The sequence below is a fragment of the Oncorhynchus mykiss genome, chromosome 9 (assembly GCF_013265735.2).
Source record: "Oncorhynchus mykiss isolate Arlee chromosome 9, USDA_OmykA_1.1, whole genome shotgun sequence".
NCBI classification, from domain to species: Eukaryota; Metazoa; Chordata; class Actinopteri; order Salmoniformes; family Salmonidae; genus Oncorhynchus; species Oncorhynchus mykiss.
This window is the reverse complement of record NC_048573.1, coordinates 76,019,705-76,034,641: the sequence shown is the minus strand read 5'-3', so window position 1 is coordinate 76,034,641 and position 14,937 is coordinate 76,019,705. Positions and strand designations below refer to the sequence as shown.

The 14,937-nt window shown below is 47.6% G+C and overlaps 1 protein-coding gene across 1 annotated transcript in view; it reads right to left on the bottom strand.

The window, feature by feature from the left end:
- Positions 1 to 14,937, bottom strand: part of cacna1fb (calcium channel, voltage-dependent, L type, alpha 1F subunit) — a 210,845-nt gene that overhangs the window by 3,431 nt on the left and 192,477 nt on the right. The window contains exons 38-47 of the mRNA XM_036989057.1: positions 14,853 to 14,937; positions 14,323 to 14,425; positions 13,940 to 14,041; positions 11,249 to 11,379; positions 6,933 to 7,064; positions 4,690 to 4,979; positions 2,043 to 2,174; positions 1,599 to 1,771; positions 1,088 to 1,212; positions 605 to 964 (exon numbers count right to left, since the gene is read on the bottom strand). The exon at positions 14,853 to 14,937 is cut by the window's right edge and continues 12 nt beyond it. Coding sequence (XP_036844952.1) covers positions 605 to 964; positions 1,088 to 1,212; positions 1,599 to 1,771; positions 2,043 to 2,174; positions 4,690 to 4,979; positions 6,933 to 7,064; positions 11,249 to 11,379; positions 13,940 to 14,041; positions 14,323 to 14,425; positions 14,853 to 14,937 — 1,633 coding nt within the window. The remainder of the gene's footprint in view (positions 1 to 604; positions 965 to 1,087; positions 1,213 to 1,598; positions 1,772 to 2,042; positions 2,175 to 4,689; positions 4,980 to 6,932; positions 7,065 to 11,248; positions 11,380 to 13,939; positions 14,042 to 14,322; positions 14,426 to 14,852) is intronic.

Below are 14,937 nucleotides of genomic sequence, written 5' to 3'. Positions count from 1 at the left end.
GAAAGAATGAATGGGGCCATGTATCGTGAGATTTTGAGTGAAAACCTCCTTCCATCAGCAAGGGCATTGAAGATGAAACGTGGCTGGGTCTTTCAGCATGACAATGATCCCAAACACACCGCCCGGCAATGAAGGAGTGGCTTCGTAAGAAGCATTTCAAGGTCCTGGAGTGGCCTAGCCAGTCTCCAGATCGCAACCCCATAGAAAATCTTTGGAGGGAGGTGAAAGTCCGTGTTGCCCAGCAACAGCCCCAAAACATCACTGCTCTAGAGGAGATCTGCATGGAGGAATGGGCCAAAATACCAGCAACAGTGTGTGAAAACCTTGTGAAGACTTACAGAAAACGTTTGACCTCTGTCATTGCCAACAAAGGGTATTTAACAAAGTATTGAGATAAACTTTTTTTATTGACCAAATACTTATTTTCCACCATAATTTGCAAATAAATTAATTAAAAATCCTAAAATGTGATTTTCTGGATTTTTTTTTCTCATTTTGTCTGTCATAGTTGAACTGTACCTATGAGTGGGAGAACTTGCACAATTGGTGGCTGACTAAATACTTTTTTGCCCCACTGTATGTCTAAATGTGTAGTAATACTCACGGCTTCTACCAGGCTGTCAGCGCTGCCTCTCTTGTCGCTGTAGTGAGGGCTGAGCTGAGTGGGGACCCTTAGTGTGGTATAGGCCCTGTATGGTGCCTGGGAACCTCCTGAGGGACAAGGGGGCCCCGTGTACCACCCCGCAGGGCCAGGTCGGGAGGTGGCAGCCGTCACGTTGGCCCCTCCACCCGTCTTGTCCCCCCAGATCCCGGAGCCGCCGCTGCCCCCCGCCCCTTCCTCTTCGACCAGGATGAGAGGGGCATAGAGGAGGCGACCTCGGCGAGGGCAAGGGTTGGCCCAGGAGGCAGAGGAACCTGTTGAGGAACGGCTGCTGCTGCGACGGGACTCGTAACTGCCGTACGTCTGGAGGGAGAGAGAAGTACAGAGAGGTTGGAACATGTTACAGCTACACAACTGCACTTTCCATTAGTCCTCGTTACGTGTGTGTGTGTGTGTGTGCGCTTTAAGAGGGTGTATGTATGTTACCTGTGTAGTGACCTGTGTGCGTGCCCGGCAGGGGGGAGAGTTCTGGTGGTAGGTTCCTGGGATGGGGAGGTCATCATTGCTGTCCTGCCTCCTCAGACATTGGATATTAAAGGATGGTTTACGACCTGGGAGGAACCAGGAAGTAAACAAGGAGTCACATGGTGGAACCAGGTAGTAAACAAGAAGTCACACGGAGGAAGCAAGAAATACAAATTAAGTCACACGGTGGAACTAGGAAGTCACACGGTGGAACCAGGAAGGAAACAGGATGTTTACTTGCAAGATGGAAACAGGAAGTCACAAGGAGGATGTTTCTCAAATGAAGACGCAGTGTAGAGGCCAAGAGCGTAAAAGGTTCTGAACATTGCAGATAGAAATGTCATGAATAGAGATGACATGATTCCTTACTCTACATGAGTGAGAGGCACATTTGTTTTACATCACATAATTCTACCTGGTTGTTCCCCACCGTCATGCCCCATGTAAAGCAGCCCTGGTGTTGTGATGTTACCGGTAGGTGTGGCGGGGAGGAGGCGTCTCCTCGCGGTCCTCCGTCCATCTCCATAGCCATTCCCGTTCCCGTTGCCATAGTTATTACCGTAGGCAGCGTTGCTGGGGGCGTGGGCGTCGTACATGTGGTCATGCTGACCAGGGTACAGAGGAGGGTCGTCAGGGTAACGAAGTCTGGGTGGGAGGAATGGGATCGAGATTAAGATCAAGATTAAGATTAGGATCAAGATTAAGATTAGGGTCATGATTAGGATCAAGATCAAAACAAAGATATAGTGATAATACACACTAGCACACTTTTAGCACCCACACATATATTCTCAAACACAGGCTCATATAAACACACACACACACACACACACACACACACACACACACACACACACACACACACACACACACACACACACACACACACACACACACACACACACACACACACTACCTGTCACGAGGATCAAGGCTCTCGTTATCCTCATCGTAGTAACCTTCCTCTCCTCCGTAACTCTCCTCTCCTCCATCCATCCCTCCGTTACGACCTCGGACAGGAGAATACCTGTCTCCTCTGCTGTCTCTTCTACTGGAGAGAGGGAGGGATTGATTGACTGATTTTCACGATCTGACTTTAGAGATCCTTATTATTCTCTATGTTTGGTTAGGTCAGGGTGTGACTCGGGTGGGAAAGTCTATGTTTTCTCTTTCTTTGTGTTTGGCAGAGTGTGGTTTCCAATCAGAGGCAGCTGTCTATCGTTGTCTCTGATTGGGGATCATATATAAGTTATCATTTTCCTTTTGGGTTTTGTGGGATCTTGTTTTCTGTTTAGTGTTTCTGCCTGACAGAACTGTGCTCTTTCGTTTTCACGTTTGTTATTTTGTGTATGTTTTTTTAATATTAAAATCATGAACACTTTCCACGCTGCGCCTTGGTCCACTATTCATTCTACAAACAAGAGCCGTTACAGGGGGGATTCAGCCAGGACGAGTTGTGCCAGCTCTACGCTCCAGGCCTCCAGTGTGCCTCCACGGCCCAGCATATCCTGCGCCGGCTCTACGCACTATGCCTCCAGTGCGCCTTCATAGCCCAGTAAGTCCTGTGCCAGCTCTCCACACTCACCGAGCTAAAGTGATTATCAAGCCAGGACGAGTTGTGGCAGCTCCACGTACCAGGCTTCCAGTCCGTCTCCTCAGTCCGGTGAGACCTGTTCCGGCTCCACGAACGAAACCTCCAGTGATGATCCATAGCCCGAAGCCTCCAGTGATGATCCATGGCACGAAGCCTCCAGTGATGATCCATGGCACGAAGCCTCCAGTGATGATCCATGGCACGAAGCCTCCAGTGATGATCCATGGCCCGAAGCCTCGAGTGATGATCCATGGCCCGAAGCCTCCAGTGGTGATCCATGGCACAAAGCCTCCAGTGATGATCCATGGCACAGAGCCTGCAGTGACGATCCATGGCACAGAGCCTTCAGTGACGATCTACGGTCCGGAGCCTCCAGCGTCGGTCCCCAGTAGGGAGCCTGCAGCGTCTGTCCCCAGTCCGGAGCCTCCAGCGTTGTTCCCCAGTACGGAGCCTGCAGCGACGGTCCCCAGTACGGAGCCTGCAGCGACGGTCCCCAGTACGGAGCCTGCAGCGACGGTCCCCAGTACGGAGCCTGCAGCGTCGGTCCCCAGTACGGAGCCTGCAGCGTCGGTTCCCAGTCCGGAGCCTGCAGCGTCGGTCCCCAGTACGGAGCCTGCAGCGTCGGTTCCCAGTCCGGAGCCTGCAGCGTCGGTCCCCAGTACGGAGCCTGCAGCGTCGGTTCCCAGTCCGGAGCCTGCAGCGTCGGTCCCCAGTACGGAGCCTGCAGCGTCGGTTCCCAGTCCGGAGCCTGCAGCGTCGGTTCCCAGTCCGGAGCCTGCAGCGACGGTCCCCAGTACGGAGCCTGCAGCGTCGGTCCCCAGTACGGAGCCTGCAGCGTCGGTCCCCAGTCCGGAGCCTGCAGTGTCGGTCCCCAGTACGGAGCCTGCAGCGTCGGTCCCCAGTACGGAGCCTGCAGCGTCGGTTCCCAGTCCGGAGCCTGCAGCGTCGGTCCCCAGTACGGAGCCTGCAGCGTCGGTTCCCAGTCCGGAGCCTGCAGCGTCGGTTCCCAGTCCGGAGCCTGCAGCGTCGGTCCCCAGTACGGAGCCTGCAGCGACGGTCCCCAGTCCGGAGCCTGCAGCGACGATCTACGGTCCGGAGGTCCCGGCAACGATCCCTGCACCAGAGGCGCCACCGAAGTGGGGGGGGGGGCCTCAAGCGGAGCGGGGTCTCCGTTCCGCACTGGAGCCCCCACCGAGAGTAGATGCCCACCCGGACCCTCCCCTATAGGGATCTTGTTTTCTGTTTAGTGTCTGTGCCTGACAGAACCGTGCACTTTCGTTTTCACGTTTGTTATTGTGTTTGTGTGTTTTTGAAATATTAAAATCATGAACACTTTCCACGCTGCGCCTTGGTCCACTATTCATTCTACAAACGAAAGCCATTATACTGATAGACGGATTGACGGGCTGACTGACTGTCTGATTAATGGACTGACTGATGGACTGACTGGCTGGCTGACTACCTGACTGGCTGACTAGCTGACTGGCTGACTGATTAATGGACTGATTGACCGACTTCCAGACTGATTGACAGACTGATTGACGGACTGCCAGACTGGCTGGGAGCAAGCTATGAAAACAGGAGAAACATGCTTAAACAGAGACAGAAGGAGATAAAGGTTCTGAGAGAAGGGTCAGTCTGGTCGTCAGTCAGAAACACGTAACATAGGATCGTATCGTAGCGTCTGCGACAACTAAGGAACATTGTTCTCGTACGCAGATTTCTCCTTCACTGATCATTTGGACAAATCACGTTTTCGTAAGTGTTCACGTTTCGAATTTCGGATGGGGAGGGGCCATTTAGCCCATTGGCCGAAAGTTTCAGTTTTTAAGGGGGTGGAGACTGTGGGAGAGGAGGCGGTTTTCTTGTTATTAGCTTTTCTCATACCTCTCCCCTAAAGGAAAATCTGATGCAAAATACCTGAGATTTTTTGTTTGTTCTGGCTTTCCGAGACTAGTCAAGTGCCTACCTTGAATACTTGTTAGAATTCCTTCTGCTCATGGCCGGTTGGTCCACCAGTCCGTTCTTAATGGAAGAATGACGATGATGATGGTTGAGCGAGGACCTCATGTTGTCTCCTCGTCTCAGCTCATCCTGCTCCAGGCCTCCTCCGTTGGGGGTCTTGGAGAAGGAGGTGGAACCTCGGTGAGCCAGACCCCCGTTGGAGAGACTCTCCCTGGGCATACCTCCTCGTCCAGTAAGGGTGGTGACCATGGAGCCACGTCTGTCCTTACCCTCAGGGGCATAGCCATTATCAGTCTGTGGGGAGAGTGTTAGAGGGGATAAGTTGATCAAGGCAATGCTGAGAATCACATAATGACTAGTTATTTGTGTGATTTCTAGGTCAGTGATTATGTGCAGTCCAACTGCAGTCAATTTCAATTTCAAACATGCACAAGGTTAGAGATAAAATCACAAGGTTAAATCCAGATGAATGTAAATCATCTTTTGAGGATCAGTTTGGACAGCCCTGTTTTACAGCTTGCTAGTGTCTGTCCCGTCTCAACACATGTTGACGTCAGTCGAAGTCGGGAAGTTTACATACACTTAGGTTGAAGTCATTAAAACTCATTTTTCAACCACTCCACACATTTCTTGTTAACAAACTATAGTTTTGGCAAGTCGGTTAGGACATCTACTTTGTGCATGACACAAGTAATTTTTCCAACAAATGTTTACAGACAGATTATTTCACTTATAATTCACTGTATCACAATTCCAGTGGGTCAGAAGTTTACATACACTAAGTTGACTGTTACTTTAAATCGCTTAGAAAATCCCAGAAAATGATGTCATGGCTTTATAAACGTCTGATAGGCTAATTGACATAATTTGAGTCAATTGGAGGTGTACCTGTGGATGTATTTCAAGACCTACCTTCAAACTCAGTGCCTCAAACTCAGTACCACGTTCATCTGTACAAACAATAGTATGCAAGTATAAACACCATGAGACCACGCAGCCGTCACGTACTTTGGTGCGGAAAGTGCAAATCAATCCCAGAACAACAGCAATGGACCTTGTGAAGATGCTGGAGGAAACAGGTACAAAAGTATCTGTATCCACAGTAAAACGAGTCCTATATCGACATAACCTGAAAGGCCGCTCAGCAAGGAAGAAGCCACTGCTCCAAAACCACCATAAAGCCAGACTACGGTTTGAAACTGCACATGGGGACGAAGATCGTACTTTTTGGAGAAATGTCCTCTGGCCTGTTGAAACAAAAATAGAACTGTTTGGCCATAATGACCATCGTTATGTTGAGAGGAAAAAGGGGGAGGCTTGCAAGCCGAAGAACACCATCCCAACCATGAAGCACGGGGGTGGCAACATCTTGTTGTGGGGGTGCTTTGCTGCAGGAGGACTGGTGCACTTCACAAAATAGATGGCTTCATGAGGTAAGAAAATGATGTGGATATTTTGAAGCAACATCTCAAGACATCAGTTAAAGCTTGGTCGCAAATGGGTCTTCCAAATTAACAATGACCCCAAGCATACTTCCAAAGTTGTGGCAAAATGGCTTAAGGACAACAAAGTCAAGGTATTGGAGTGGCCATCACAAAGCCCTGACCTCAATCCTATTGAACAACTTATTACAATTTATTGTGAAAAACGTTTGACCCAAGTTAAACAATTTAAAGGCAATGCTACCAAATACTATTTGAGTGTATGTAAACTTCTGACCCACTGGGAATGTGATGAAAGAAATTAAAGCTGAAATAAATCATTCTCTCTACTTGCACATCATCATCTGCTCATTTATCACTCCAGTGTTAATCTTCTAAATTGTAATTACTTCGCTACTATGGCTTATTTATGGCCTTACCTCCTCATGCCATTTGCACACACTGTATATAGACTTAATTTTTTTTCTATTGTGTTATTGACTGTACGCTTGTTTATTCCATGTGTAACTCTGTGTTGTTGTTTGTGTCACACTGCTTTGATTTATCTTGGCCAGGTCGCAGTTGTAAATGAGAACTTGTTCTCAACTAGCCTACCTGGTTAAATAAAGGTGAAATAAATAAATAAAAAAATGAATCAAATATATTCTAACACTTAACATTCTTAAACTAAAGTCGTGCTCCTAAATGACCTAAGGGGGAATTTTTACTAGGATTAAATGTCAGGAATTGTGAAAAACTGAGTTTAAATGTATTTGGCTAAGGTGTATGTAAACTTCCGACTTCAACTGTATATATACACAGTGACCTTATAGGGAGACTCATCTTCCTCTGGCTCTTCCTCCATGCCCTCTTCCTCTTCCTCCTCCAGGTCAGCTGACATGGCCATCCTCATCTCCGGCCCCAGGTCCTGTAGTGTACGCAGACCCGCCTGACACAGCTGCACACGAAGAGAGAGGTGAGAACATTAATAAATATCGATACAGACCAATATGTATGTATATACATGTATATATATATATATATATACAGTGGGGCAAAAAAGTATTTAGTCAGCCACCAATTGTGCAAGTTCTCCCACTTAAACATATGAGAGAGGCCTGTAATTTTCATCATAGGTACACTTCAACTATGACAGACAAAATGAGAAAAAAAAATCCAGAAAATCACATTGTAGGATTTTTAATGAATTTATTTGCAAATTATGGTGGAAAATAAGTATTTGGTCACCTACAAAAGTTTATCTCAATACTTTGTTAAATACCCTTTGTTGGCAATGACAGAGGTCAAACGTTTTCTGTAAGTCTTCACAAGGTTTTCACACACTGTTGCTGGTATTTTGGCCCATTCCTCCATGCAGATCTCCTCTAGAACAGTGATGTTTTGGGGCTGTTGCTGGGCAACACGGACTTTCACCTCCCTCCAAAGATTTTCTATGGGGTTGAGATCTGGAGACTGGCTAGGCCACTCCAGGACCTTGAAATGCTTCTTACGAAGCCACTCCTTCACACCGGGCGGTGTGTTTGGGATCATTGTCATGCTGAAAGACCCAGCCACGTTTCATCTTCAATGCCCTTGCTGATGGAAGGAGGTTTTCACTCAAAATCTCACAATACATGGCCCCATTCATTCTTTCCTTTACACGGATCAGTCGTCCTGGTCCCTTTGCAGAAAAACAGCCCCAAAGCATGATGTTTCCACCCCCATGCTTCACAGTAGGTATGGTGTTCTTTTGATGCAACTCAGCATTCTTTGTCCTCCAAACACGACGAGTTGAGTTTTTACCAAAAAGTTATATTTTGGTTTCATCTGACCATATGACATTCTCCCAATCTTCTTCTGGATCATCCAAATGCTCTCTAGCAAACTTCAGACGGGCCTGGACATGTACTGGCTTAAGCAGGGGGACACGTCTGGCACTGCAGGATTTGCGGCGTAGTGTGTTACTGATGGTAGGCTTTGTTACTTTGGTCCCAGCTCTCTGCAGGTCATTCACTAGGTCCCACCGTGTGATTCTGGGATTTTTGCTCACCGTTCTTGTGATAATTTTGACCCCACGGAGTGAGATCTTGCGTGGAGCCCCAGATCGAGGGAGATTATCAGTGGTCTTGTATGTCTTCCATTTCCTAATAATTGCTCCCACAGTTGATTTCTTCAAACCAAGCTGCTTACCTATTGCAGATTCAGTCTTCCCAGCCTGGTGCAGGTCTACAATTTTGTTTCTGCTGTCCTTTGACAGCTCTTTGGTCTTGGCCATAGTGGAGTTTGGTGTGTGACTGTTTGAGGTTGTTGATAGGTGTCTTTTATACTGATAATAAGTTCAAACAGGTGCCATTAATACAGGTAACGAGTGGAGGACAGAGGAGCCTCTTAAAGAAGAAGTTACAGGTCTGTGAGAGCAAGAAATCTTGCTTGTTTGTAGGTGACCAAATACTTATTTTCCACCATAATTTGCAAATAAATTCATAAGAAATCCTACAATGTGATTTTCTGGATTTTTTTTCTCATTTTGTCTGTCATAGTTGAAGTGTACCTATGATGAAAATTACAGGCCTCTCTCATATTTTTAAGTGGGAGAACTTGCACAATTGGTGGCTGACTAAATACTTTTTTGCCCCACTGTGTGTGTGTGTATATATATATATATATATATATATATATATATATATATATACATGTATAGTTAGTACTCTCGTATAGTTAGTACTCTACCGTATAGCTAGTACTCTACCGTATACTGTAGCTAGTACTCTACCGTATAGCTAGTACTCTATCATATACTGTAGCTAGTACTCCACCGTATAGCTAGTACTCTCGTATAGTTAGTACTCTCAGTATAGCTAGTACTCTACCGTATAGCTAGTACTCTACCGTATACTGTAGCTTGTACTCTACCGTATAGGTAGTACTCTACCGTATAGCTAGTACTCTACTGTATACTGTATCTAGTATTCTACCATATAGCTAGTACTCTACCATATAGTTAGTACTCTACCGTATAGCTAGTACTCTACCGTATAGCTAGTACTCTACCGTATAGCTAGTACTCTACCGTATATCTAGTACTCTACCGTATAGCTAGTCCTCTACCATACAGCTAGTACTCGACCGTATACTGTAGCTAGTACTCTACCATTGAACTAGCACTCTACCGTATAGTTAGTACTCCACCGTATAGACAGTATATAAAGAGCAGCTACTGACCGTATACAGAGGAAACAGTATGCAGCAGAGGAGACAGTATGCAGCAGAGGAGGCAGTATGCAGCAGAGGAGGCAGTATGCACCAGAGGAGACAGTATGCAGCAGAGGAGACAGTATGCAGAGGAGCCAGTATGCAGCAGAGGAGGCAGTATGCAGCAGAGGAGGCAGTATGCAGCAGAGGAGGCAGTATGCAGCAGAGGAGACAGTATGCAGCAGAGGAGACAGTATGCAGCAGAGGCGACAGTATGCAGCAGAGGAGACAGTATGCAGCAGAGGAGACAGTATGCAGCAGAGGAGGCAGTATGCAGCAGAGGAGACAGTATGCAGAGGAGACAGTATACAGAGGAGACAGTATGCAGAGACAGTATGCAGAGGAGCCAGTATGCAGAGACAGTATGCAGAGGAGACAGTATGCAGCAGCAGAGACAGTATGCGGAGGAGACAGTATGCAGCAGATGAGGCAGTATGCAGCAGATGAGGCAGTATGCAGCAGAGGAGGCAGTATGCAGCAGAGGAGGCAGTATGCAGAGGAGACAGTATACAGAGGAGAGAGTATGCAGAGACAGTATGCAGAGGAGACAGTATGCAGCAGCGGAGACAGTGTGCAGCAGAGGAGACAGTATGCAGAGTAGACAGTATGCAGCAGAGGAGACAGTATGCAGCAGAGGAGGCAGTATGCAGCAGAGGAGGCAGTATGCAGAGGAGACAGTATGCAGAGGAGACAGTATGTAGAGGAGACAGTATGTAGAGGAGACAGTATGTAGAGGAGACAGTATGCAGCAGAGGAGACAGTATGTAGCAGAAGAGACAGTATGCAGCAGAGGAGGCAGTATGCAGCAGAGGAGGCAGCATGCAGCAGAGGAGGCAGTATGCAGCAGAGGAGACAGTATGCAGCAGAGGAGACAGTATGCAGCAGTGGAGACAGTATGCAGCAGTGGAGACAGTATGCAGCAGTGGAGACAGTATGCAGCAGAGGATACAGTATACAGAGGAGACAGTATGCAGAGGAGACAGTATGCGGAGGAGACAGTATGCAGAGACAGTATGCAGCAGAGGAAACAGTATGCAGCAGAGGAGACAGTATGCAGCAGAGGAGACAGTATGCAGAGGAGACAGTATGCAGAGGAGACAGTATGCAGCAGAGGAGCCAGTATGCAGAGGAGACAGTATGCAGAGGAGACAGTATGCAGAGGAGACAGTATGCGGAGGAGACAGTATGCAGAGACAGTATGCAGCAGAGGAAACAGTATGCAGCAGAGGAGACAGTATGCAGCGCAACATAGATATACAGCACCGACCGATCCTCAGTTGAGTCATACCAAAGACACTAAAAATGGAACCCGATGCTTTGCTGCTTGGCACTCAGCATTAAAGAGCTGGATTGGGGGTATGGCCCTGTGATAAACTAGCGTCCTGTGTAGGGGGTGTACTCTACATCAAGCTGTCTCACTACAGAAACAGGAGACAGACTAGTGTCCTGTCCAGGGGGTGTACTGTACATCAAGCTGTCTCACTACAGAAACAGGAGACAGACTAGTGTCCTGTCCAGGGGGTGTACTCTACGTCAAGCTGTCTCACTACAGAAACAGGAGACAGACTAGTGTCCTGTCCAGGGGGTGTACTCTACATCAAGCTGTCTCACTACAGAAACAAGATATAGACTAGCGTCCTGTCCCAGAATTTAAGGATTTGGGGTACTGGCCAGCCAGGCAAGTAGACTGCCACAATCTGTGACAAAGTAACATTTCACTGGCTTGCTGGGCTTCTTTGGTACATTGTCTACTATCCCAGTCTGAACAGTAGTAGCCTCGATCTAGCGTGCTAGCTTCATTTCCATCCTTGAAGCTGCCTCAACACTACAGAAATAAGAGATTGGCGTTCAGAGTACAGCAGCCTTTCTGGCTGCGACAAGAATACTAACCTGTAGAGCAGCAGAGGTGTTGTTTGGGTCGCCCTCTTCCAGATCTCCTTGCTCTTTTCTCTTCCTGAACTTCCTGAAGTAGTCCTGAATCAGGAAGGTTGCGTAGAACTTACCAACCGTCACATCCTCTTCTGTGGAGGGGAGGCGAGAGGACAGGAGGAGGAGAGAGAGGAAAAAAGAAGAGCGAAGAGAAGAGAGAGAGGACCGAAGAGAGAGGAGAAGAGAGAAAGAGAGAGGACAGAAGAGCGAGAGAGAGAGAAGACCGAAGAGAGAGGAGAAGAGAGGAAGAGAGAGGACAGAAGAGCGAGAGAGAGAGAAGACCGAAGAGAGAGGAGAAGAGAGGAAGAGAGAGGACAGAAGAGCGAGAGAGAGAGAGGACCGAAGAGAGAGGAGAAGAGAGGAAGAGAGAGGACCGAAAAGAGAGGAGAAGAGAGGAAGAGAGAGGACAGAAGAGCGAGAGAGAGAGAGGACCGAAGAGAGAGGAGAAGAGAGAAAGAGAGAGGACAGAAGAGCGAGAGAGAGAGAGGACCGAAGAGAGAGGAGAAGAGAGGAAGAGAGAGGACAGAAGAGCGAGAGAGAGAGAGGACCGAAGAGAGAGGAGAAAAGAGAGAACAGAAGAGCGAGAGAGAGGACAGAAGAGCGAGAGAGAGAGAGAGAGGACCGAAGAGAGAGGAGAAGAGAGGAAGAGAGAGGACAGAAGAGAGAGGAGAAGAAAGAGGACCGAAGAGAGAAGAGAAGAGAGAAAGAGAGAGGACAGAAGAGCGAGAGAGAGAGAGGACCGAAGAGAGAACACACTGTGTTTACTTCCAGAATTGACTGAATTGAAATGGAATGCACCCGAACCATGGAGAATGTACACTGTGAGGAAGATGCATATACATACTGTATGTACTATTTAAATACTTGAGGTACTTTTGATTTATACTGAAGACAAATATAAACGCAACATGTAAAGTGTTGGTCCCATGTTTTATGGGCTGAAATGAAAGTTTATTTATCTTCATTTTTGTGCACACGCGTTTGTTTACATCCCTGTTGGTGAGCATTTCTTATATCAATATTGATATTCGCATATCAAGAAGCTGATTAAACAGTGCAATCATTACACAGGTGCACCTTGTGCTGTGGACAATAAAAGGCCACTCTCAAATGTGAAGTTTTGTCACACAACACAATGCCACAGATTTCTCAAGTTTTAAGGGAGCGTACAATTGGCAAGCTGACTGCAGGAATGTCCACCAGAGTTGTTGCCAGGGAATTTAATGTTCATTTCTCTACCATAAGCCGCCTCCAACATCGTTTTAGAGAATTTGGCAGCATGTCCATCCGGCCTCACAACTGCAGACCATGTGTAACCACGCCTACCCTGGACCCTCCACATCCTGCTTCTTCACCTGTGGGATCGTCTGCGACCGGTCACCCAGACAGCTGATGAAACTGAGGAGTATTTCTGTCTGTAATAAAGCCCTTTTGTGGGGGAAAAAAAATCATTTTGATTCGCTAAGCCTGGTTACCCAGTGGATGTACCTGGCTCCCAAGTGGATGATCCCCTGCCCAGTCATTTAAAATCCACAGATTAGGGCCTAATGAATTTATTTCAATTGACAGATTTTTCTTATATAAACTGTAACTCAGCAAAATCTTTGAAATTGTTGAATGTTGCGTTTATATTTCTGTTCAGTATAGATACATGTGCTCTGATACTATACAGGAACCATTCGTTTTAGTTTTAAACGATTCGGTGTGATTTGATTTGATTTGAAAAACGGTTCAACGCAATTTGATTCGATGCACTGATGGCGGATATCGCTTGACTGGTGTGCAGGGTAGGAAGAGGTAGGAAGAGGTTGGTAGCTTTGGCATTATTCCATTGATCCCATTGTACTGGTAAAAGCTAAATGAAAGGTTGGCAGAGGTTGGTAGAGGTTGGAAGAGGTTGGAAGAGGTTGGCAGAGGTTGGAAGAGGTTGGCAGAGGTTGGAAGAGGTTGGCAGAGGTTGGAAGAGGTTGGCAGAAGTAGGAAGAGGTTGGCAGAGGTTGGAAGACATTGGCAGAGGTTGGAAGACGTTGGCAGAGGTTGGCAGAGGTTGGCAGAGGTTGGCAGAGGTAGGAAGAGGTAGGAAGAGGTAGGAAGAGGTTGGAAGAGGTTGGCAGAGGTTGGACGAGGTTGGACGAGGTTGGCAGAGGTTGGCAGAGGTTGGACGAGGTTGGACGAGGTTGGCAGAGGTTGGCAGAGGTTGGCAGAGGTTGGCACTACTCCATTGATCCCATTGTACCGGTCAAACTAAATAATGCACACATGAACCCTGAGTGATACACAGTTCAATCAACAACTCAAAGACTGAAACCAACCACCGTTGAACCACTCTGTTGTGATCCTGAACAAGTGGTCATCTGGGGTGGGGTACAATAACCCCGTCCACATCCAAAATGGCACACTATTCCCTAGGTAGTGCACTAGGCTTGTTCCCTATTATCTAGGTAGTGGATATTTGACCGGCTGATCCAAAAAAGAACGATGGGTTGGGATTAGGTTGGGGTTGGGGTTAGGATTAGGGTTAGGGTTGGGGTTATTTTAAATCTGCCGGCTGTATACACTCCATGTAAATGCACTAGGCTTCTGGCCAAAAGGTAGTGCACTACTATGAAGGGAGTAGGGTGCCATTTGAGCGTGCTTGGCCCCCCATCTCACCCTCGTGTGGGGGGATGACCTCGTCCAGAACCTTGGGCTTCATCCTTTTCCAGATCTTCTTTATAATGGTCCTCAACTCCTCGTTCTCCTGGTCCGGGTTACCTGGGGAAATAACAAATTAGTTGATTCATTGGTTGAACAATTCATTGACCGATTGAATTGAATTGTTTGACAGACAGACAGACAGACAGACAGACAGACAGACAGACAGACAGACAGACAGACAGACAGACAGACAGACAGACTGAACGATCCACATCTTTATTTGTTATGATAAAGAAAAGTGTCATCGATGCATAGCACAGACACCACAATACTATTAACACTGATACAATGTGTGTGTGTGCGTGTGTGTGTGTGTGTGTGTGTGTGTGTGTGCAGACCCTCCGTTTTGATCTTCAGGGCAGTTCTGACCAGGGCGAACAGAGTGGCGTTGAAGGTTACAGTGCCGTCACTGTTTAGAGGCATGTTCATGGCCACCAGACGCTGTCAGGGTGGAAGAAAAGAGATGGGATGTCATGGGATGGCGCCTGGTGAGTCCACTGGAAGGACCTGTACACCTGTGGGACTTTGCAGTAGAGAAAGCCACCCTCTCCCGTAGGACAAGGGGTACATGCAGCGACCTTAACACAACACAAAGATAACCACGCCAAGAGGTTCGGACCTCTTGGTGTAATGGTTCAGGTGTTGGCTTGACAGTCGCTGGACCCGAGTCGTGGTAGGGGCTACCCCCCCGAACACGCTACAATATGTTACTACTTTGTATTCACCAGAGAAATCACTGACATGAGAGGATCCATCTATTTGTGAACGGCTGTGTTAGCCCGTTGAGCTGAAGCCTAGGCGTTAGCCCAGGGAGCTAACACAAGTCTTCAGGTCTCATGCAACGTAACACGTGTCAGTGCCTACCTACCTTGCACGCCACGCGGTGAGGACAGAGCTTTCCGAAGCCCAGAGGAGGCTGGATCCTTCGCAACAGAGCTACGACATCTAGATGT